This window comes from Hirundo rustica, chromosome 1, assembly GCF_015227805.2.
Source record: "Hirundo rustica isolate bHirRus1 chromosome 1, bHirRus1.pri.v3, whole genome shotgun sequence".
Classification (NCBI taxonomy): Eukaryota; Metazoa; Chordata; class Aves; order Passeriformes; family Hirundinidae; genus Hirundo; species Hirundo rustica.
Genome location: NC_053450.1, coordinates 784,247 through 807,052, shown reverse-complemented (window position 1 = coordinate 807,052; position 22,806 = coordinate 784,247). Strand labels below are relative to the sequence as shown.

General features: G+C 50.2%; 1 protein-coding gene across 3 annotated transcripts; it reads right to left on the bottom strand.

Annotated features, from left to right (window-relative positions):
* Positions 1 to 118: 118 nt before the first annotated feature.
* Positions 119 to 20,938, bottom strand: TOP1MT (DNA topoisomerase I mitochondrial). 3 transcript variants are annotated; one of them, XM_058420899.1, is made up of 22 exons: positions 20,791 to 20,938; positions 20,427 to 20,513; positions 19,775 to 19,872; positions 19,475 to 19,559; positions 19,284 to 19,360; positions 18,753 to 18,843; positions 16,736 to 16,794; positions 14,942 to 15,014; positions 13,106 to 14,817; positions 10,400 to 10,515; positions 9,083 to 9,204; positions 8,451 to 8,573; positions 7,949 to 8,136; positions 7,030 to 7,174; positions 6,164 to 6,307; positions 5,493 to 5,678; positions 4,934 to 5,002; positions 3,626 to 3,740; positions 3,063 to 3,190; positions 2,289 to 2,383; positions 1,670 to 1,819; positions 119 to 1,467 (listed from the first exon to the last, which is right to left on the bottom strand). In XM_058420899.1, the coding sequence occupies exons 3-22, from the start codon at positions 19,813 to 19,815 to the stop codon at positions 1,365 to 1,367; spliced, it is 3,822 nt and encodes a 1,273-aa protein (XP_058276882.1). In that variant the 5' UTR covers positions 19,816 to 19,872; positions 20,427 to 20,513; positions 20,791 to 20,938; the 3' UTR covers positions 119 to 1,364. The 3 variants fall into 3 exon arrangements, with proteins under 3 accessions (XP_058276882.1, XP_058276885.1, XP_039921303.2); XM_058420902.1 differs by lacking the exon at positions 20,427 to 20,513; XM_040065369.2 differs by lacking the exon at positions 20,791 to 20,938 and having other exon boundaries at positions 20,427 to 20,564.
* Positions 20,939 to 22,806: the final 1,868 nt, after the last annotated feature.

The window sequence follows — 22,806 nt, the reverse complement described above, 5'->3', positions numbered from 1 at the left end:
GGAGGGAACATCCAGAACCACACACGGAATGAGTTGCAAAAAAACCTCCAGCCACGGATACGCAGGAAAAAAAAAAAAACAAAACAAAAAACACTCCCAGTTTTAATGAAATGCATTCCAAGACCTCCATTTCCAACCAAAACAGCAACAATTTCAACACAAGAATGAGTGGAAATAAACACACGGGAAGCACCAGGAGCTTTGGAATACAGAGCCCTGGACATCAGCCCTGAGGTGCCAGAAGGTTTTGCTGCCAGTGCAACAGTTTGCTCACACCTGGGACTCACTGGGATGTGGGAATTCTGTCAGGAATGTGTTGATGCTGCCTTTTTTGGGGATGTGGGAAGCAGCCAGTTGAGCAGCAAATGCAACCAGTTCATGATGTTGAACCCTGCCTGCTCCATTCCCAGCTGGAGTGGGAAGGATGATGCCAAAGGTGTCGTCCCAACACAGGAGCAGCTCCAGGAATGTTGGTCTCACTCCCCATCACAAATCCCACAGAGCCTGGGCCAGCATTATCCTAGCTCCTAGGAAATTCCCCATTTCCTAAACCTCTGGACAGTTCAGCTCCTGCTTGGATACAGGAGCTGAGCCGGAGCCAAGTGAAGAAAATAAAGAAATAAACATGGCCTCAAGTGAGATGGCCATGAAAAAAGTGTATTTTAAGCATCCCCATGTGGTTACATTTTTGTCTGGGAGAGGGCAATGTTAATTTTAACCCCCCACAATGTGAAACTGATTTTGAGTCCAACATCTTCCCTTCTGCCTTCTCCTGGCATGACAAGTTCCTTCCCACTTTTTTTTTTTTTCCATTTAATATCCCTGCAATTGCACAACTTTCTCCTCTCCTGGAGGTGAAAGTGCACGAAGTCCCCTGAAATGTAAAATCCTGAGATTTTTCCTGTCCCCCCAGGGCACCCCTAACCCAATTTCCTATCACAGTTCCTTGTTTTCCTGCTGTCATCACCTTGTGTTTCCCCATCCATCCCGTTCAGTCTGCAAAGGGCAGCACAGCTCCTCTACCCCAAGGAGACAGGATTAGACCTGATCGTGTTGATCAGCACAATTAAGGCTCTTATTTAATCTCCTTCCAAGACTCCAGAAGAAGGAAGAAAAAAAAAAAAAAAAAAAAAAAATCCCAAGTACCTGGGGACTCAGAAGAGGAATTAAGAGTTCCTAAAGTCCCAAATCCCAAACAGCAATACCTGTTTCAACTGGAAATCCAGGTGTTTGCTTTCCCACACAAAAAAAAAAAAGGCACTGAACTCACACAGCCCGCAGCAGCAGCAAATTAAAGAGAAAAAAAGCTTTTCCCAACAGCACCAAATGAGCAGGATTTGGGGTTTAACGTGGAAGGCACCGGCTCAGAATTCAAAGTCCTCGCCAGCCATGTCGATGGCCCAGGCAAACTTCTCCCTCTGGGTCTTGTTGTAGATCTTCTCGATGGGAATCCCGAATTTCTTGCACCTGTGCAGACCACAAGACACCAGTGGGGACCAGTTATTCCAGCAGCATCCTCTCCACTGAATCCCTGGAAGTCTCCAAGGCCAGGCTGGATGGTGCTTGGAGCAACCTGGAGCGGCGGAAGGCGTCCCTGCCCATTGGACACCACAAACTTTAAGGTCCTTTCCAACCCAAACCATTCCGTGATCCCACGCCCAAGACTCACCAAGCCACGCTAATCCTGGGATCCAGGTAATTCAGCTTGGATGTGCCCAGAGCTATTTGCTTGTTCTCCTCCTTGTCCGTGGCCTGGACGTTCAGCTTGGCCAGCTGCTCCTCCAGCCTCTTCAACAGCTGCTTCTTCTTCCCCACATTGCTGAGGGCAGAGAAGGAACGACACAGAATGTCCCAAATCCCAGAAATTCTCTGGAACGGCAGAGTCAAAGGTGCCATTCAGCACTGACCTATTTCTCAAGTGTTTGGATCTGGCGAGATGCTGTTTTAACATTAAAAATTAACAATAATAAAATTTAATTTCCACCACCACCAAAGGTGGCGAACAAAATCCAGCATCCTGGAAGGGGTTGCCCAAAGAAGCTGTGGCTGCCCCAGCCCTGGAAGCGTCCAGGGACAGAGCTTGGAGCAACCTGGGCGAGTGGGAGGTGTCCCTGAAGGGAACCATCCACAACATCTTAACCACCTTCCAAACATTCACGGGACAAGGACGAACCAATCCCAAAAGTGGGCGTTTCTGTTCTGATGCGGTGTTGGGACGCATCAGCCCCCATCCACAGACCCTCTGGATTCCTCTCTCCAAGAGAGGATTCCAAGGAAAAGCCACTCACGCTTCTGCTTTGGCATCTTTTGTTTCTTTAAACTCATCTTCAGCTTTTTTCACTTCTTCCTGGGCTTCCTCCACTTGTTTTTTCTTGGCGTCGATCTGTGAAGGTGAAAAGGTCGGACAACACTCCCCAACTCCCTGAAGGTTTCAGCTTCCTCCCTCTTTTCCTTCACACACCATTCCTCAGTTTCTCACCAGCCCTGCTTCCCAATTTGTCCCTGCAGCATTTTCTGGGCTCAAGCATTTTTTTTGGCATCTTCTGAAATACCATCCCAGCCAGGATGCCACAAACACTCGGAGCTCCTAAATCTGTTCATCTTCTTCACCTGCCAGAGACTGAGGGACTTGTGACAGCACCAGAGCTCTCAGAAAAGTCCCAGTCCATCAGCAGGGTGTGAGCAAAGCCTGAGGACAATTGAAAGTGGTAATTTAAGGGGTTTTTTTGCATGCTCCTCCTGAAAAAAGGGGCAGGAAAACCAATTTCTCTGATTTTGATCCAGCTGGGCCAGAGCTGCCATCACAAAAGGCCCCCCAGCTTGGTTTGAAGATAGAGAGTGATGAAAAATGCCCCAAACTCATCAAAACTCACCCAAACTCTGTGCCAAGTGAGCTTCCCCCAGCATTTGAGGCCACCACATCCCTCTCCACCCCTGGGCTGCAATCCACTGTTCCCAGGACATTCCCTGACTGAGGCGGTTCCCTCGGACATCACCCCAGCCCAAAAGTGAAATTCAGAGGCCAGATTAGGTCAGGGATCTCTCAGCTGGGCCTGCCTCACCTTTTCCTGGAGGACTTCCATGGACCTGGCAAAGGTCTTTGGAACAGACCTCTGGTGATTGCACAGGATGGCCACGGCTCGGTTGGCTCGGTTGTAGGACAGGAGCTTTCCCGCAACGTTGTCTTCAGCTGGAAAGAAACAAAAGCACGACTCTGACTCCGTTCCCGGAGTTGGGAAAAGCAGGAAATGCAGCAGAGGGAAAGGCAAACAAGTTGCTGTCGCATTCTCTCTCTCCAGGGAGAGCAGTAATGGCTGTGGGAATTGGGGAAGGATAATGGAGCATCACAATCTGATGCCGTGACTCATCCCTCACGTACTCGAGGAGGCAGAAATTGTCCAACCAACCGGCAACACGAGGAAAAGAAGGAAAAATACTCCCACGTCCTGGCCATCGGTTAGTCAGAGTACCCCTGAGCTCAGCATTCCTCACTCGCCAACATCCCCGACTCACTGCTCACCCCACTGTGAGGAGCGCCACCTGCCCAGGTGGGTCACGGGCAGTTTTTAGGGATCCCAAGGACATTCCTGAGCCCTTTGGTCCCACCACAACCCCTGGAACTCACGGTTGGTGAGGGCCTTGAGCTGCTCCTGCAGGGTGATGGAAGCGTTGTAGGTCCTGAAGACTTTGGCCGTCAAACCATCCATGAGGTGCTGGAGGTGTTTGTTCAGGAAGGTTGTCTGGAGGAGGGGAAAACAGGGAAGAGGGTGCGGAAACTCCCAGCAGGAGCTCTACTGACAGGAGAAGGAGGCATGGCTTCAAACTGACAAAGGGTTTGATGGGATTTTGGGAAGGAATTCTCCCCTCTGAGGCTGGTGAGGCCCTGGCATGGAATTCCAACAGAAGCTGTGGCTGCTCCATCCCTGGAATTGTTCAGGTTGGACAGAGCTTGGAGCAACTTGGGATAGTGGAAGGTGTCCCTGCCCACAGCAGGGATTTAGAACTTGACAGTCTTTAGGGACCCTTCCTACCCAAACCATTCCATGATTCCATGAAGGAACTGAACAAGCAGAAGCCGGGACAAATCTCTTTGCAGACCGACATCTGCCTAAGCAGCCAAAATCTGGCAATTACAAAAAATGAAGTCCTGCAGCTTTGTAGAGCTGCTTGTGGGGTCAGGTCACCATCTACCCAAAACTGGCCTAAAATTCCACTTAAATCCACGAAAAAAAAAAAAAAAAAAAAAAAAAAAAAAAAAAAAAAGCGCCCACCACTCTCTGGAAGTCAACAATTTGTGCCCATCTATGTCCAAGAGGACACACATCGGCACTTGGGGACATGGTTTAGTAGCGGACCTGGCAGTGCTGGCTTAACGCTTGGATTTGATGATCTTGGAGGTCCTTTCCAAACAATCATTCCTGATCTTGCACCCAATATCACATCCCTGTTCTACAGAGAACACTGAGCCGCTCACGGATCCCATACCCCCATCCTGAGGAAGACGAGGGAGGAATTTTTTCCAGGAGGGAAGGCAGCATATCCCTCCAGCAACCTCTTCCCACTTCTGTGGAGCCCGAATGAGGTGCAAAAGCATCAAAAACCTGAGGTCTGGCACCTCCAGTATTTCCCCAAAATGTGGGAAGACCTTCCCTGGCTAAAAAAAAAAAAAGCCCAAGTGGGTGAGTTGAGAGGAGGGAAGGAGCAGGAATCCAGCTCCTCGGCACAGACACAGGGAAGCAGAGACGTTCTAGCACAGAAGGAGGCTGGAAAACCTCACGGGGTGTCCCAGCAGTGAGAGCGGTGCCTCTGGGGAGCAGAGAGTTAAAACCAGGTGAAGGGATAAACACCAAAGGTGGCCAGGGGTGTCATGGTTTGGCTTCTCCTCCTTCAGGGCCACCAGTGCTGTTTGAAAAGCTTCGAGGTGACGACTCACCGTGAGCTGGTCAAAGAGGTCATCGCTGGGGTCCTTGTTCTTCATGAACAGCTTCAGGTTCTTGAACACCTGGGCAGGGGGAAAGGACAGCCCCGCTCAGGGCCAAGGGATGAATTGCTCCCAGACATCTCCCTCATCTCTCCCCTCCTCCAGACGGACTCTGATTCACCCTCATGTTGGCACATCCCACCAACCTTCTCAGCTTCAAGGCGCCGTTGGGTGTTCCCCCCCGCATCTTTCCCATCTCAGACATTCCAGTTCCTCCACAAACGCCACTAAAATCTTCCTTCCCGTGGGTGAAGGAAAAATACTCAATACAAATGGGGACGCTTCAAGTCCTGGCACCCACGGGCCAACTGAGGGTGCTCCAGCAAGAGGTGGGACTTCACCCTCACGGTTCAGGGAGTGGAACAACCTTGGAAGTTCTATCCCAAAATTCCTCCCGTTCCCCAGGGTTAAAGCACATCTCGGTAACAGGTTTTGGACGGAAATTCGGGACTAATAAAACATTGTGGGAATCCAGACAACCAAGCACTTCCTCCGTTCCTGCCCCACCCACCGGCTTCTCCACGGACACTTTGTTGTAGTAACGGATGGAGTCTTTCCCGAGGAAGTCGAACTCCACCACGTGCTCCTGCCCGTCCAGCTGGGGGTGCAGCTGGATGTGCTCCACGCGCAGGGAGCAGCAGCCGACCGTGTCCGCAGTCTCCCCTTCCTCCTTCTCGTTCCCAGCTCGCAGGGCCAGCTGGAAGGAAATGAGGAGCTGTGCCATCCCATCTCAATTCCCCTTTCCCATGTTGTTTAAAGCGGATCAGGACTAGAGGAAACAGGATCATCTCCGTCCATGGATTCACAGAATGGTTTGGAAGGGATCTTAAAGATCGCTTGGTTCCAAACGACCTGCAATGGGCAGGGACACCTTCCACAAGGGACAATTTTCATCTTCCACACCTCTGGAAATACTCAAATCCAGGCTGGATCAGGCTTGGAGCCACCTGGTCAAGTAGAAGTTGTCCCTGCCCACAGCAGGGGGTTGGGAATGGGATGATCTTGAAGGTCCCATCCAACCAAACCATTCCAGGATTCCATAACCACCCCCAGGATCCCCCATATGGAGCCACCCCGGGCGGCAGGCCCAGCAAACACCAAAAACTACGCAGTGCTGTGGATCAAGGAAGGGAATTCCCAACTTCCACGTGGATGGGGGACCCGGGGTGAGGCTGTGGGTACCTTATCAATGAAGTAGAGGGCCACCGCTCTTTGCCGCTTCTTCATCTCCTTGGATTTCCAGTCTTTTCTGTACTGAGCCCGGATCGTGTGGACAACACCCTTTAGGCGCCGAGCCACCTCGTATTTCTGCCAGTCCTTCTCCCCCTGGAATGGGAAACCAGGATATTTCCCATCCCGTGCCCCATCTTCATTCCACCCCCCCCCCCACCAGTAAAGTCCTGCTCTAGAAACGCCTCCAGCATCTAAATCCTGCTCAAAGCCCCACAGTTTTCCTGGGGAAAATCCATGAAGGGAATAAACTGGAAAAGAAACAGCTCATGCAGGGTTTCTGTGCCCTCTGCTGGCTGTGCTGGATCTGGATCCTGGCCAAGTTCAGGGTGTTCTCCACCAGCCTGAGCTTGGCAAAGTGGTCAAACCACGGCCAAAGGTGGCTCCTTGGACTCCAGTGTGGACTGACAGAGCACGCGCTCAGTAGTGTCCACCTGGGCTGCATTCCCACTTTCCTTGAGCCTTTGGAAAGAGCCTTAAATCCCCTTTTCCTCTTCCCACAGAGTTCAATCCCTTCTCTACCCGGTATAAATTAACCCAGCTCTGGTGCCTGTGGATCCTTTCAGCCCCCGTCTGGCTTCCAACAGCCTTCCCTGGACACACACGAGCAACGTGGCACCAGGATAACTCCGCCAGGAGCAGCCCATTCCTTGGAACAATTTTGATGCTTCACAATCATCTCTCCTTTCCCCCTCACCCCTTCATTTTTTTAATCCACTTTTAAGAGAAGGGCCAGAAAAAAAATAATTTTTTTTGTTGATATTCCACATCCTGTCTTTCCCAGATTTTTTCCACCTGACCAAGGGCACCATTCCCACCTTCAGCTTGGAGCTGGGATTCAGCATGATGTACTTCAAGGTGTTCTGGATGTTCTCTGTCCATGAGGCCAGCCAGGTGACCGTGTTGTCACAGCGCACCTCCTTCCACTTGTGACCTTCTGGGGGCTCGGGAATCTTGGAATCCCTGGGGGAAGAGCAGGGTTAGATCCCTCAGACCACGGAAAACGGAGTTTTCAGTGAGCCAAGGATGGTCACCACACTGAGAAAACATGGAATCCACCTATAATCACTCCGCAATGGGGAATCGTTAAAGTTGGAGAGGTCGAGCCCGGTCAGGCACCGGCACTGCCAGGGCCACCAAAATGTGTCCCCAGGTGCCACACCCACACAGCTTTCACATCCCCGCAGGGCTGGTGACTCCACCACTGCCCCGGGCAGCCTCTTCCAGTGCTTGACAACCTTTCCCGTGGAGTTTTCCCTAACATCCAACCTAAACCTCCTCTGGCACAACTCGAGGCCATTTCCTCTTCTCCTATCTTTTTTTTTTTTTTTTTTTTCTTTTTCTCCTGGGAGAATAAACCAAGCCCTCTGTGGCTCCACCCTCCTGTCAGGGGGGTGTAGAAGGTCCCCCCCGAGCCTCCTTTTCTCCAGGCTGAGCCCCTCCAGCTCCCTCAGCTGCTCCAGACCCTTCCCACCATCAGGTGTTTATCAATTTGGATGCTGGGAACAGCAGGAAAACTTGCTGGACTGGGTGGGGAATGTTTTGAATCAAGGTCCTCAAACGGGTGGCTTAAGACCAGCCCACCTCACATAACTCAGAGGGAAAAAATACTCCCAGGATATGGAAAACAGGAATTCCAGAAGATGGGAAAACCTCAGCTCTGGGCAGAGGGAGTGCCCTGTTTCCCCCAATCCCAAGGGAAGCCCCGGGAGCTCAGCACTTCCCAGGAAAACCCACCTGCTGCAGTTGATGGTGACATCTTCTGGCATGATCCTCCTCTTCAGCATCCCCATTTTGGGGTGCTCCCCACGGCCACGGAAGAGCCCCGGAGGTTCAGTTTTGAAGTTGCCAATCTTCTCCCGGTGCCCGTCCAGGATGCAGTATCCATATTCCTCCTGGATCTTATCCGCCTCCTCCTTCAGCTTCTGAAACCAGGACACCACAAAAGAAAACAGAAATCAGAACGGTTTGGGTTGGAAAGGATCTTTAATGTTCCAACCAAGAAGCCTAAGTGCCGTCATTCCCTTGGCAAAGTCCACAATCCTCTGGACTCCAAACCACGATCCAAGGATGACTGGCACCCTGCAAAGCCACGGAATGTGCAGGATCCGATGATAAAATTCAGGAAGAAGGAGGCGATGGCCATGGAGACAGAGCTGCATTAAAGAAGTCCAAGCTCAGGAAAGACCACAACAAAGAGCCAAAATTCCCAAAACGTGTCATGGGAACCATTCCTCACCTGCTTCTCCTCCTTGGAAAGCGCTTTCCGGGCCTCGTTTTTGTCCACAAAATATTTGTGGATCTCCCTGAAGTCACATTTGTCCAGGTCCTTGATTATCTCTTGCTCCTCTGAGCTCATTTCCTGGGAAAGAGACGAGAAGGGCTGGGAAAAGCCAGGAGGCAAAAGTAATTCCACATGGAGCTGCTGCTTGTGCCTGTCCTTGGAAAAGGGAATAGAGACCCACATTCCAGTTCTTTGAGAAAAGAGAGCCGGTTCTGGGGTGGAAGAACCCAATATGGAAAAAAGTCCTCAAACACAGCAGGGACAGCACCAAAAATATCTGGGAGCTGTAAACGTTCCCTAGAAAGAGTTTTGGGTTGTTTTGGGATCAGATGTCATTCCTTCATTCATTCATTCAAACCCAAACTGGTTTTGGCGCTGTTTGCAAGATCCTGCACCCGTCACTAAAACTCAGAGGGAGCGCAGGAAGCAAATCCCAGCCCAAACCCACAAAAAACGGGGAAATAATTCAGAATTTAGAAGCTCATAATTATAAATAAGGAACAAATCCTCCCATTCCCTCAATCCCACAGCACAGCCGGGGGCTGAAGGGTTTGATGGATTTCAAGGAGCCCTCCCAGGGAAGGTACCTTCCTCCAGTCGTGGAAAAAATTGTTCTGGAAGAGCTCCTTGGTGGTGTACTCATGATCCAACATTTTGGCATAAAACGTGGCAATTTCCTCCGTGGCCAGGCTCAGCTTCAAGGGTTTTCCTGGGAAAAGAGAGGCAGGGACATCTCCCACTAGACCAGGCTGCTCCAAGGCCTGTCCAGCCTGGAACACTTCCAGGGATGGGGCAGCCACAGCTTCTCTGGACAGAATCTTGGATTATTTCTTAGATTTTCTGAGGATCTTGAATAATTTCTTAGAGGCAAAGCCACCATCCCCTCCTGAGTTCTTTGGCTGGAGAAATACAACAAAACCAAAGGAATACCTTGGTTCTGAAATCCTAGAAATTACTTGGAATTTTTTTTTATTTTTTTTTAAGGAAAAAGTCCTCTGCAGATGTCCAGGGAATGGTTGATTCCTACCTGAACCACCGTTTTTTGGGATTTCTGGACTGGAAGTGGAGCCTGGGAGCAGCCCCGTGCCAACCCCACACACCAGCTCATCCATGGGCCCCTCCTGCTCGGGGTTGTCGCCTGTCCACAAACCCTTTTCCATCCAAGAATGGTGACATTTTTTTTAGGAAAAAAATCCAAAGCCACCAGCCCAGATCCACAGCACCCCAAAGATCACAGAGAAGATCCAAACCCTGTCAAGGCTCCTCCTCACGGAGCCAAAATCCCTGACAACTCCATGGATGCCCCAGCAGTGCCCTCCGGTGCTGCCAGGCACCCGTTTTCCCAAAGTGGCCTTTTTCCTACTGCAGAAAAAAGTTCAGGAAGCCCCAGGGATCTGAGGAGCACCAAGGGAATGTGATCCCTTTCCATCTCCCCAGCATCCCTTGGCTGACCCCCAATGTCCTTATTTCCACCTCCCTTTGATCCATCAGAAACGAGTTCAGGGATGAGCTGGGAGCAGGGAATGGGAGGAAAACACGGAGTCAGGTTTGGCTGTTGGATTTGCCCTGCCAGTGACACCCTGAGCTGCTCTAAGGTCACGTGAGGTGACCCTGGGGACATCCGGAGCTCGGAGCCGCCCAGCCAAAATCCTCGGATGCGCCATGGATCAGTAAAATCCCGTTTTTCCAGCTGGTGGGAAAACATGGATGAGCTGACAAAGCTCAGATCCAACACCCATCTTAATGGGGAGATAAAGGACCAGCCATTAGGATCAGCTCCCCAAAAAAGACCCCGTAATTCCAGCCACGTGTGAGATCCTGCAGCCGTAACCCGTGGCTTTTCCAATGGGATATTCATCTTCCCTAAGGAGAGGACGCCACCCCAGGCCCCACCACAGCGGTACCATCGTAATAAAACCGCACGTCCTCGGGCAGGGGCTCGTAGAGGGGCGCAAAGTAGGGCCCCCGGTGCTCCAGCTGCATCCATTTGACTCCATCCTCCTTCTTCTCCTCCTCCCACCTGGAACAGACACACGGGAATCCATGAGAGGATCCCAAAATCTGGCACCTGGCACCTCCTCCCAAGGACCAGAGCAGCGACAGCTGGCACAAACTCCAGGTGAAATCTGTTTTATTTTTTATTTCCCCCCCCCCCCCTCTGCTGCTGCCTCAGTTTCCCTGTTCTTTAAAACCAGGAAAACTGGAATGGAATCCGTGAAATTGAGGTGTGGTGACGTGGAGGAGCTCAGGGGGGAGAGTGAAGAGATCCTAAAAGCCACCTTGTTCCAACCCCTTTCCAGAGGCAGGGACATTTTCCACTAATCCAGGTTGCTCCAAACCCCACCAAATCCAAGGAACGCTTCCAGGGATGGGGAACAGCCAGGGCTTCTCTGGGAAACCCGTGCCTCGTAAATATTGATAACCCTGATTTTAATGCAAATAAGATCTTAAGGAATCTTCCTCCTCGCCCCCACCCCCTCCGGTGCAAATGGGAATTTTAAGCCACTACGAGTTTTAACTGTGAGGATTAAAAAAAAATTAAAAAAAAAAAATCCAGTAAAAATATTTTTTTTAAAAAAAAAGGGGGGAGAGGAGGAAAAAAAAGGGGGGGAGAGGAGGAAAAAAAAGGGGGGGAGAGGAGGAAAAAAAAGGGGGGGAGAGGAGGAAAAAAAAGGGGGGGAGAGGAGGAAAAAAAAGGGGGGGAGAGGAGGAAAAAAAAGGGGGGGAGAGGAGGAAAAAAAGGGGGGGAGAAGGAGGAAAAAAACGGGGGGAGAGGAGGAAAAAAGGGGGGGAGAGGAGGAAATAAAGGGGGGGAGAGGAGGAAAATAAAGGGGGGGAGAGGAGGAAAATAAAGGGGGGAGAGGAGGAAAATAAAGGGGGGGAGAGGAGGAAAATAAAGGGGGGGAGAGGAGGAAAAAAAAGGGGGGGAGAGGAGGAAAAAAAAGGGGGGAGAGGAGGAAAAAAGGGGGGAGAGGAGAAAAAAAGGGGGGGAGAGGAGGAAAAAAAAGGGGGGGAGAGGAGGAAAAAAAAAGGGGGGGAGAGGAGGAAAAAAAAGGGGGGGAGAGGAGGAAAAAAAAGGGGGGGAGAGGAGGAAAAAAAAGGGGGGGAGAGGAGGAAAAAAAGGGGGGGAGAGGAGGAAAAAAAGGGGGGGAGAGGAGGAAAAAAAAGGGGGGGGAGAGGAGGAAAAAAAAGGGGGGGAGAGGAGGAAAAAAAGGGGGGGAGAGGAGGAAAAAAAAGGGGGGGAGAGGAGGAAAAAAAAGGGGGGGAGAGGAGGAAAAAAAAGGGGGGGAGAGGAGGAAAAAAAAAAAATGAAAAAAAAGGAAAAAAAAAAGGAGGGGAAAATAAAAAAAAGGAAAAATTTCCAAGGATTCCTGGGAAAACACAGCAAGATTCCACACAGAGAAAGCAAAACTCCTGTTTCTCACTCAGCACTGCCCCGGAAATTATTTGTGGGGGTTTTTTCCCTCTCCCCATGGAAAATACAGTGGAATAAATCCACGGTATCCAAATGTGTTTTTTGCCATAAAAAAAAAAAAAAAAAAAAAAAAAAAAAAAAACACCAACAGAGGAAATGAAGCAGTCAAGGAAAACCAACAGGCTCCAGGAATTTGGGCTGAAAGCATGGGAGAAAGGCAGCGTCAGGATCTTTTTGTGATCATCTCACTTCCCAATTTTCTGGGATCCCAAATCCCTGCGAAGCATCCCCCACGCTCACCTTCCACAGCCCCCCGAGCCCATCCAGAGGCCAAGGAGGGTGACACATGGGAATTTCCTCATGGGAAGTGTAGTTGTGGATGGTTTTACTGGGATTGAATTCCAACATACCGGCCTCATCCCTCCGTAGCGGGATCCAGCCATTCCAAACAAGGCATTGATCGGGAAAAAAAAATATAAAATCCCACTTTTCACGTTACCCTGGATCCTCCAAGGGCCACCTCAAAGCTCCAGGTATCCTTGGATATCCCTGTCTGGGAAAAGGGCTCCTCCCAGATCAGGGGTTTTGCCTCAGGCTCCCAAAAAAGCATCCCGAAAAATCCTCCCGCTCTGTCCCAGATCTCGGGGAGATCTGGGAGAGAGTGACACCAAGTGGTTTAAGTCGCACTTCCAAAAAAAATAACTCGGCATCCAGCAGCCACATTCCACATCCTTTCCTGCAAAACACCTGCCTGGATCATCCCAAATCCGCTGGGGAAGGAAGTGGGGAAGGAATTCAGCCCCTCTACGGCTCCCTGATAGAGGCGCTGTTGTCTTGGACTTATTACTATTTATTATTATTATTACTTATTATTACTATTACTATTGTTTCCTTCCAGTAATAATGAGCTTCTCCCTTCCCAGGACGAGCACCAGGGAAAAAAAAAAAAAACAAAAAAATCACTGAAGGAGAAAAAAACTTTACAAACAAACTTAAAAATAAAAGTAACTGTGACACAAATCCTGCTGTGTGTTCAGGACCCTCCCTTACCTCTCACCCATTTCCAAGAGGGGCAAGTTCAAGGTTCAGGGAAATAGACAAAAAAAAATAGGAATTTTCACCATTTTGCCCCACCAAATACAATTAAAAATCACAGCCCCAGGATTAGACCTGCCAAAGGCATGCAGAAATTCACCATTTCCATTTGTTTTCTGCCTCTTTTTCTTCCTCCTTCTGTTTCTCAGTCTTTTTATTGTGCTTTTCTTCCTTCTTCGGTTTTTTAGTCTTTTTATTACACTTTTCTTCCTTTTTCTTCTCCTCTCCTTCTTTAGATTTTGCTTCCCCACTTTTCCCTGGGGTTTCTTCTTCTTCATTATTCTTCTCTGTCTCTTTTTTTTCCACCTCTGGCTTTTCCTTGTTTTTCCGCTTCTCTTTCCCTGGAACATCTTCCTTCCTTTCATCCCCCTCCTTCTTCACCTCCTGCCCCTCCCCTGCACTCCCAGTCTCTCCCAATCCTTCCTCCTCCTTTATCCCTTTTCCATATCCACTTCCCTTTCCCACCCTCTCCTCTTCACTTCCCACTCCTTTCTCTCCCTCCTCATCTTTCCCCATCTCCAGCTCCTCTCCCAGCAATTTTTCCTTCTTTATTTTCCTCTTCCCCACCTTTTCCAAACCCTTCACTTTCCTCTTCCTGGGCTTCTTTGCTTTCCCCTTCTCCTGCTTTTTTCCCCCATCATCCCATCCCTGCCTGCTGTTGCTTCTCGGTCTTTTGGCTCTTCCCTGTTCCCCTTCCCAATTCCTGCCCTCATCCCCCTCTTTCTCAATGCCATCCATCAAATCCTCGAATTTATCTTTCCTCCCTCTTTTTCTCCTCAATCCCTGTCCCTGCTCATTTTCCTCCTTTTCCTTCCCTCTATTTCCCCTCAATCCCTGTCCCTGATCATTTTCCTCCTTTTTCTTCCCTCTTTTTCTCTTTAATCCCTGTCCCTGCTCATTTTCCTCCTTTTCCTGCCCTCTGTTTCTCCTCAATCCCTGTCCCTGCTCATTTTCCTCCTTTTCCTTCCCTCTGTTTCTCCTCAATCCCTGTCCCTGCTCATTTTCCTCCTTTTCCTTCCCTCTTTTACTCTTTAATCCCTGTCCCTGCTCATTTTCCTCCTTTTCCTTCCCTCTTTTTCTCCTCAATCCCTGTCCCTGCTCATTTTCCTCCTTTTTCTTCCCTCTTTTTCTCTTTAATCCCTGTCCCTGCTCATTTTCCTCCTTTTCCTTCCCTCTATTTCCCCTCAATCCCTGTCCCTGCTCATTTTCCTCCTTTTCCTTCCCTCTGTTTCTCCTCAATCCCTGTCCCTGATCATTTTCCTCCTTCTCCTTCCCTCTATTTCTCCTCAATCCCTGTCCCTGATCATTTTCCTCCTTTTTCTTCCCTCTTTTTCTCTTTAATCCCTGTCCCTGCTCATTTTCCTCCTTTTCCTTCCCTCTATTTCCCCTCAATCCCTGTCCCTGCTCATTTTCCTCCTTTTCCTTCCCTCTATTTCCCCTCAATCCCTGTCCCTGCTCATTTTCCTCCTTTTCCTTCCCTCTATTTCCCCTCAATCCCTGTCCCTGATCATTTTCCTCCTTTTCCTTCCCTCTATTTCTCCTCAATCCCTGTCCCTGCTCATTTTCCTCCTTTTCCTTCCTTCCCTTTCCCTGCTTACTCTCCTCTTGTTTCTTCCTTCCCTTTCCCTGATTACATTCCTCTTGTTTCTTCCCTCTTTTTCTTTTCAGGGCTTGGGAATGCTCTTCCTGCTGTGGGATAGGGGGATCCAGCTCCTTCTCCTCACTCTCCCCCACAGCTGTGAGCCCCACATCCCTCTCCAAAGGATCTCCAGAGGGGGATGCAACCCCACCAGCCACACCTTCACTTGGGACCTGAGGGAAGCAGGAATAAGGGAAGAGATGTTGGGAAAGGAGAGAGGTTATCCCAAATCCCGAGTGACTGGAGGAGATGCAGGATTAGGTCCAGGGGGTGACTTCCCCCCCTCAGTTTTCCTACCCCAATTCCGTTCTGGGTCTCCAGGAGCTGCTCTCCCACTGCAGGTCCCGTATTCCGGGATTCGTCCTGGGACCTACGGCGACATCACAGCCAATTCTCACCACCAGCATTCCCCTCTTCCATCCCAAATTAGGGAATTGCTCCCTCTTTTCCCTCCAACCGTGGCAGCACCACAGGTGGAGACATCCCGAGGAGCAGGGAATGACCCCAAGCTGGATTTTATGGGATGAGGGAGCTCAAAGGAGCAGAACCTCCAGACAAAACAGGGGAGGTCCTAAGGAAATGTTCCCAGAGGAACCTCAGGAGAAAAGGTTCGGCAGCACCAATGGCACAAAGGAAGGGATGGGGTCAATCATGGACACCCTGGAAAAGGAGACAGATGGGACACAGCTCCTGGGACTGCGGGGATGATTCCAGTGGGGAATGGGGAGGGAAGGAGCCTCACGGATACAACAGGACAAGGAGTGTCCAGATCCATGATCTCCACCATCCATTGTCCTAGGGTAACTTAATGGATTTAGGTGGGGTCTTAGGAAAAAACTCCCCACTGAAAGGGTGGCCAAGCGCTGGAAGAGGCTGTCCCGGTGGGATCACCATCCCTGGAAGTGCTCCGAGGACCAGCGGATGTGGTGCTTTGGGACGTGGTTTGGTGGTGACCTTGGATATCTTTTCCAGCCTTAAGAATTCCATGAGTTTCATGTTGAGGTGATGGCGTCCCTTTCCCACAGGGAAACTTGGAGATTTTCCTTCTGGGTCACTGTCACCTCCCACCCAAATCCTCTGGTCCATCCTAGCTAAGCCTGGAGCCAAGCTCAAGCCATGGATCAGATCCATTCCCTGCTTTTCCCAGCTCCTGGATCCTCCAGCAGGATCCCTTTGGAAGCACAGCCAGCTGCCCTGCTCCTTCCCAAAAAAAAAAAAAAAAAGAGTCAGAAATCCAATTTCCTCCCCCCAAGCAGGATGGTGATTGCTTTTCCTGGAATTCCCGCTTTTAGCCAAAACACACTGAAATTTCTGCAACAGAAATGTGAATTTTGGCCCCTTTCTATAAACAAATCTCGGCAGATAATTGATTACCGGGCTGTGGGACATCAAAGCAAGGAAAGCCTCCGAGCTGGCTTGGGATGGAAACAAATTCCCAAAAAAAAAACCAACCCCAAAACCACCAGGAGCCGGATGCTTTTTCCACACCAGAACACGTTACACAATCCCCACTAAACTCCTTAGGGAAAAATCATCCTGCAAAACACGCTCAGCCCCTCTGATCCCATTGGCAGGGATTCCCATGACTCAGAAGGCAAAATCCCAGCACCTTTTTGGGATCGGCTCCTTCCTCCCAAGGTTTTATTAGAGGCTTCTCGCTGGGAATTTTTAAGAGGCCAAGAGGATTAACCAGCTGTAGGAATTCCGCTTCCTATCTCTGCCAGGATCTGGAGGGAAAGAACAGCCTTTTCCCAGGATTTGGGAGGGTAGTTGTTCCCACCAGGACTTCCGCCAAATTTATGTAGGAATGTGCACCTGAGCAATCACACCCTGCTGACTGGGGAGGGTGGATGGGGCTGGAACTTCCCTCTCCACCCTCAAAATCCCAGGACTGAGCCTCAGATGCCACTTGGAATGTCTTTGGAGAGCTTCAAAGCGGTTGAAAACACCAGGATGTGGAGAAGCTGCTCTGGGAAGGCACCAGAGATCCAGGAGGGAAAACCAGGATTATACAGCTCCGCAGGGAGAAGGGAAAGGACGAAATTCCAGTTCCCTGGAAGAAAAACAATCCCAAAAAATGACCCAACTCACCTGGAAGAGCCTTCCAGCCCCACTAGTGGCACTTGAGGGGAGTTTGCTTTGGTCTCCTCCTGGAAAATACCAAGGATTTGGGAAAGGTTTCCTGGCACAGGTACCCCAAAGCAGCATCACCCCCAAAAACAGCACTTTTCCCTCCCTCAGCCCCCTTGGCTGGAATCCAGGAACCCCAAAATCCCAGGTTTTTCCAAGTTTGGAGGTTTTACGGGGTTAGGAAATCCCTGCACAACAAAGGAATTTTATGGATAAATATAGGAAATCTCCTGGCCCTCCTCAACCACCTGCTCATTGGAAGCACTGCTGGGAGAGCAATCCAGGGAACAGAAGGGATGGGAGGGCTCCAAAACAAAGATGGATAAAATTACAGGTGCTGGGAAGACGAAATCACCCTTGCAGCAGATGGCAAGAGGGAAAGAGAGGTGGGAAATAAAATGAGGATGAGCAGAAAGCAAGGAAAAGGGGGGAAAATACAGAAAATGGGGATAGGAACTAAAGGAAAATGAGCTCAGAGGGGCACAAACAGATCCTTAAAATCTGACTCTTGGAGGCCACTAAAAATCCTGGAAAAAGGGAAAAAAAAAACCCATCAAAATATATGGAAAAGGGGGATAGGAGCTAAAAGAAAATGAGCTCAAAGGAGATGCAAAGGGATCCCTAAAATGTGACCCAGAGAGGCCACCAGAAATCCTGGAGGGATTTTTCCCTTCAGGGAAAAAAACCATCAAAACATAGGGAAAATGGGAACCTAAAAGAAACTGAGCTCAGAGGGGACATAGAGCCCCAAAATGTGACCCAGAGAGGCCACCAGAAATCCTGGAGAAAGGGGAAAAAAAAAAAAAAAAATCAAAATACAGGGAAAATAACATCAAAATATAGGGAAAATGGGAACCTAAAAGAAACTGAGCTCAGAGGGGACACAGAGCCTTAAATTCTGTCCCTTGGAGGCCACCAAAATCCCATCCCACTGTTTTCACACTTGTTTTCCAAGCTGGAACCATCTTCTCCTGCTCCTGACCGCACAAGGCATCCCAAAGCTCATCCCAGCCTCCTCCAGGGCTTGCCAAGCACCGAGGTTCTCACTCTAAATCCTGACTTGCCCAAGTTTCTCTTCCCAAGGCTTTCAAGGGAAGCCAAAACCACACAGGGAATTTTTTTTTTACTTTTTTTTTTTCCCCCTGAAAGCTGCTGGGCGAACTCATTAAGGGGAAAATAAAACCCCAAGTTAATTACGGGTTGGTTTTGTCCACATAAACTTTCATTCCCTGGGAACACGCCTGCTCTTGGATTCACAATCCTTCAGAAACCCTGTTGGGAAACTCAGGGAGAGCCATGACCTTCCAAAGTCACTCCTGCCTGCCAATGCCTGATGGTTGTACCAGGAATGCCAGGACCACAGGCACCCTCAGGGGGTTTCAAGGCTGCTCCTTGAATTTTTATCCATCCAGGAGAGCTTGGGGACATTTGGGATCCTGTTTTGTGAGAGGGACGGAAGTACGGGAAAAGGAAAAGCATCTATGCTGGGTTTACACGCCAGGAGGACAAATTAGCACAGGAAAAGGAAAATATAGCGGGAATCTGGTGGGATTTGTGCTCTCCAGCGCCAGCCAAGGGTCATGGAATGGCTTGGGTTGGAAAGGATCTTAAGGATCATCTCATTTCCCCACCACCTTCCAATATCCCATGTTGCTCCAAGCCCCATCCAACCTGGCCTTGGACACTTCCAGAGGGGAGAATGAACAAGGAGAGCAGCAAAAACCAAATTCCTGAGGAAGGAATTCCCAATCCCAATCTCCTGCTTAGGGAAGTGAGAGTCACCCATACCCTAGTGCTCCCCAGTACGGGCCAAGACCAAAATGTGACGCATTCAACCCCCAAAAACCAGGAAATTTATTCCTTAATTTAATTCCAGGTGCTCAAAATCTCCTTCCATGGGTCAGCACCCTCCCAAGATCCCTCTGGGACAAACCACGGGAACGCTCCCCAGTCCTGCAGCACAGGGACCACCACGTACCAACCCGGCTGCAGCTCCCTCCTCCGCTTGGATCCCATTCCAGAGGCTCGAGCCAAGGCCTTTCCCATCTGCTGCCTCCTGCTTCAGGGAGCTTCTCGGCCAGAGAGGGGACAGAGAAGGGACACGCGTGTTTTAGGATCACGGAACGGTTTGGGTTGGAAGGGATCCTGTTGTTCCAAGTTGTTTCCATGGGCAAGGACGCTTTCCACTATTCCAGGTTTTTCCATGCTCCATCCAGCCTGGCCTTGGAGACTTCCAGGGATGCCACAGCTTTTATGGGAAATCCCTCCCAGGGAAGAATTCCTTCCCGATTCCCAATCTAAACCTCCTATCCCTCAGCTTAAGGTGATTCCTCTTTTCCCATTGCTCCATGCCCTTTATTTTTTTTCCCTATTAGAAACTCCTTTTGATAATCAAAGCAATGCAAGAAAAGCAGAGCTGGATGTGCATTCCCATGGGAATAAGTGGGGATAACCCAGATGGAAAAGCCCAACCTGCAGATCCCACCCCTATCCCAATCCAAGGACTGACCTGCTGATGATGTTCTCCTGCAGGGGCTTTTCCTTGACTTTTGGTGGCTTCTTCTTCTTCCCTTTTACCATGGAAGGCTTTGCACCAGGACAGAGCAGGATAAAGGAAAAGGAAGATCGTGGGTTTGATTCCCACGGAATTTTTAGGATAATTATGAGGGTCACCCCAAGGCACAGAGCGGGGGTTGGTACCTTCACTGCGCGTTCCAGCTTCTTCTTCTTCGCTGGGAGAGCCTTTGGCTTGTCCTGCCCCTTTTCCAACTCATTCTTTCGCTTCCTGGGATGAGGGAGAATTGATCCCACTGAAACCAACCCCTCGGTGGTGACAATAACGCTTCCTAACGCTTATGCCCGGCAGCACCAAAAAATGCTTCCCAAAAAAAGGAATTCTGGAGGAATTTCTCTGCTTGAGCGCTAAAATCCCCAGGAGAACCAGTGGGATAACAAAACTGGAGCCCACCAGAATTCCCTGCCATGCCCCATGGTACCCACCTGCTGCTGCTCTTCATCCCAATGGCTTTTGACATCCCCATGACTCCGTCATCCACAATTTCTCGGGAGCACTAAGGCGGAGAATCCAAGGACGGTCACTGGAATGAGATGGAAACAGCACAGGTTTTGTCCCACCCCAGTTTTGCTCTCCAGGGAAACCCCAACAGCTCAGTCCCAAAGTTTGGAGCCCACAGGGTCAAACTCAGCTCAAATGAGGACCCATGTTGGGAAAAAAAGAAGGAAAATCCTCTAGCTCAGCCCCTGGACTTCTGCTGGAGGCAGCAAAATAAAAGACAATAAAAGGAAAAAGGAGGAAATTCCCTAAAACTTCAGGAATCCACAGCTACCACCACCACAATTAATAATAATTAAGCACAGCAGGGAAACAGGGTAAACTGAGTCCCTCACCATCACCTCTCCCCTCCTCTTCTCAAAAGCAGCCAAGCTCTCCCAAATCCCTGTTTTCCCTAGAAACTCAAGAAGATATAAGGAATAAAGGTCACATTCCCATTCCCCATCCATGAAAAACCTCCACACTGAGGAAAATAAAACCAGGAATTCTCAAGGAGTGAAAGGTGAGTAAAAACCAGTACAAGACATCCTGACATTTTTTTCCGGGAGTAGAAAACACCTGGAAAAACACCATATTTACCAGGCTTTGCTGTGCCAGGAGCATTTGCAAGCTGCAGTTGGGATGAAGCTCAGTTGGTTCAGGAGAACATTCCCAGTCCCAGCCAGCCTGGAGAAGAACTCCCTCCTCACCCTGCTGCTTCCCTAAGGGAAAGCCCCCTCTCCCAGGAAACTCCTTTAAAGTCTCCCTCAGCCTGATTGGAGGCTCCCAGCCCAGGATACACCCCAGGAAATGAAGTTTTAGCCCAAAAGCTGGATTTGGGGAACATCCCTCAACCTGCAACTCCTCAGCAAGGAGACCTGGGAAGCAGGGAAACACTTTGGACCACTCAGGTGGATAACGTGGCCAAAAAATATGGATTTAAAAAGAATCTGGGAAAACCTACTTGGCAGGAGATGCTTCCTAGTCAATTACATCATTAAATCAATCCTCCAAATCCATCTTTTCTCAGCTGCCTCTCATCCATCAGAGCTCCACAGTTGGATGTGGAAGGGGCTGGGCACAAAAGCCAGATCCCACAGAATCCTACTGCCCATAACCCTCATCCTGAAACCCATCCCACTCCTCTCCAGCCCTTTTCATGGGATGAGTCCACTGCTTCCACCTGCCCCGGTGTCGTCAAGATCCTCATCCCAGCTGAGCCTCCCAACGTCCTCGTCCATCCCAAAACAGGTGTAAGCAGCACACCTGGGGATGGGGAAAGGGGATAATGGGAAAAAGCTCTCCCCAAATCAGGGGAGAGAAGAAGGATCCAGGGAGACTTCAGAGCCTCTTCCAGCTCCTGAAGGAGCTCCAGGAGAGCTGGAGAGGGACTTGGGGTAAGGGATGGAGTGTCAGGACAAGGGGAATAGCTTTAAACTGGAAGAGGGTCAGATTAAATGGGATACTGGAAGGAATTCTTGGCTGGGAGGGGAATTCCTTTTCTGGAATTCCCAGAGAAACTGTGGCTGCCCCATCCCTGGAAATGTCCAAGGCTTCAGATCAACCTGCTCTAGTGGAAGGTCTCCCTGCCCTCCGCACCGGATTACCTTTCAAGCCCATTCCAACCCGACCCACCCCACAACTCCAGGAAAACTCTGGGATTTGGGTGAAGAAAGGGCACTGCTCCATGTGGAATCCCCAGCCGGGATGAGCAGATCTTCCCCTGGGAAGGTCCCGCCCGGTTGGCGGCCGGGGGTGGGAGCGGAAACCCCCGGAGGAAGGGCTGGAATCTGGGAAAGCCTCTTTGATCCCTGTTGCAACATCCCGGGAAAAACACATCCAAGCCACCTTTCTGGCTGGATGAGTAGAGGGTGTCCAGGGATGGGAGCAAGCCCTGGGGAAGGGAGCAGGGAAGGACAACTTCAAGCCGGGGCTTGTTCGCCCTTGTCCGCCTCCTTCCAAGGACAGCTTGGATTTGAATTTCTCCCATTTTCCCCGGATTCCCTAAGATTTACTCAACTTGGCGGAGGTTTCCATGTCCACGGTGGGAAAAGATGGGTTTTTCAGGGATGTGAGTTGGGAGAAACCTGTCCTAGCCTGGAGCAGCTCCGGTTTGCTCCTCAATCCCGGCCAAGCACAATCTGGGATAAACCCCTTAAAAGCTAAGCTGAGTTTTCTGTATTTTTGTGGATTTTCACTTCGCAGACGCTCTTTGCAATGGGGGGAATTGGAATGGGACGGGAAAAATGGAGCACAAAGAGGGTTTGGCTCATCCCGAGGGAAAACCAGACTGGAATGGGATCCCTGCACTGTTTGGTGACACCACAGCGGCTGTTGGGGGATGCATCCATGAAATATCTCAGATTATTCAGCAATTCCACTTTTCTAGTACAGCCGTTCCTTTTGGGTTGGAAAATCCTGGGGGGAGAGAAGCCCTTCCCTGGGATCACACAGTCCCTGAAGCCCTGATGAGGAAAAAAATAACTGGGAAAGGTGGAATGGGTTTAATAAAATGCAGTTATAAATTAAATCCACATCCTGTAAAATATTTAGTGTGTCCTGGGCTAGCATTTTCCAGCCAATTAACAGCTGAATCCACATGGAATTCCCTGTGTCCCATTGATACGAATGGGATTTACCACTCATTCATTTCACTGTGGCCCACGTAAAGACTCGGGGATCTCCTTGTGTCTCCTTGTAGCCCAGCTGTGGCTGGGAGATGGGGACGGGGGCTCCTTGTGGTAGGCGGGGGTCATCCAGATGTGGCCGGCGTGGGAACGGACGAGCACCCAGATGTGCGGCAGGGAGTGGGGACAGGCCCAGATGTGGCCGGAATGGGGGAGGCCACCTGGCTGGAGTCGGGGGCCGTCCATATGCGGCCGCAGTGGGCGAGGTGCCCCTTGTTTTACCTGGGATCATCCAGATGTGCCCGGGCTGGGATCGGAGCCCACCCAGATGTGGAGCCGGGACGGGGGGCCTC

Bases quoted from the DNA above. Each gene is read 5' to 3' on its own strand.
- TOP1MT (XM_058420899.1), bottom strand. From the start codon at position 19,815: ATGGGGATGTCAAAAGCCATTGGGATGAAGAGCAGCAGCAG. The intron at 8,574-9,082 runs GTACCTTCCCTG...TCTCTTTCCCAG, and splicing joins TTTTCCACGACTGGAGGAAG to GAAATGAGCTCAGAGGAGCA. The intron at 7,175-7,948 runs GTGGGTTTTCCT...CTCTTCCCCCAG, and splicing joins GTCACCATCAACTGCAGCAG to GGATTCCAAGATTCCCGAGC.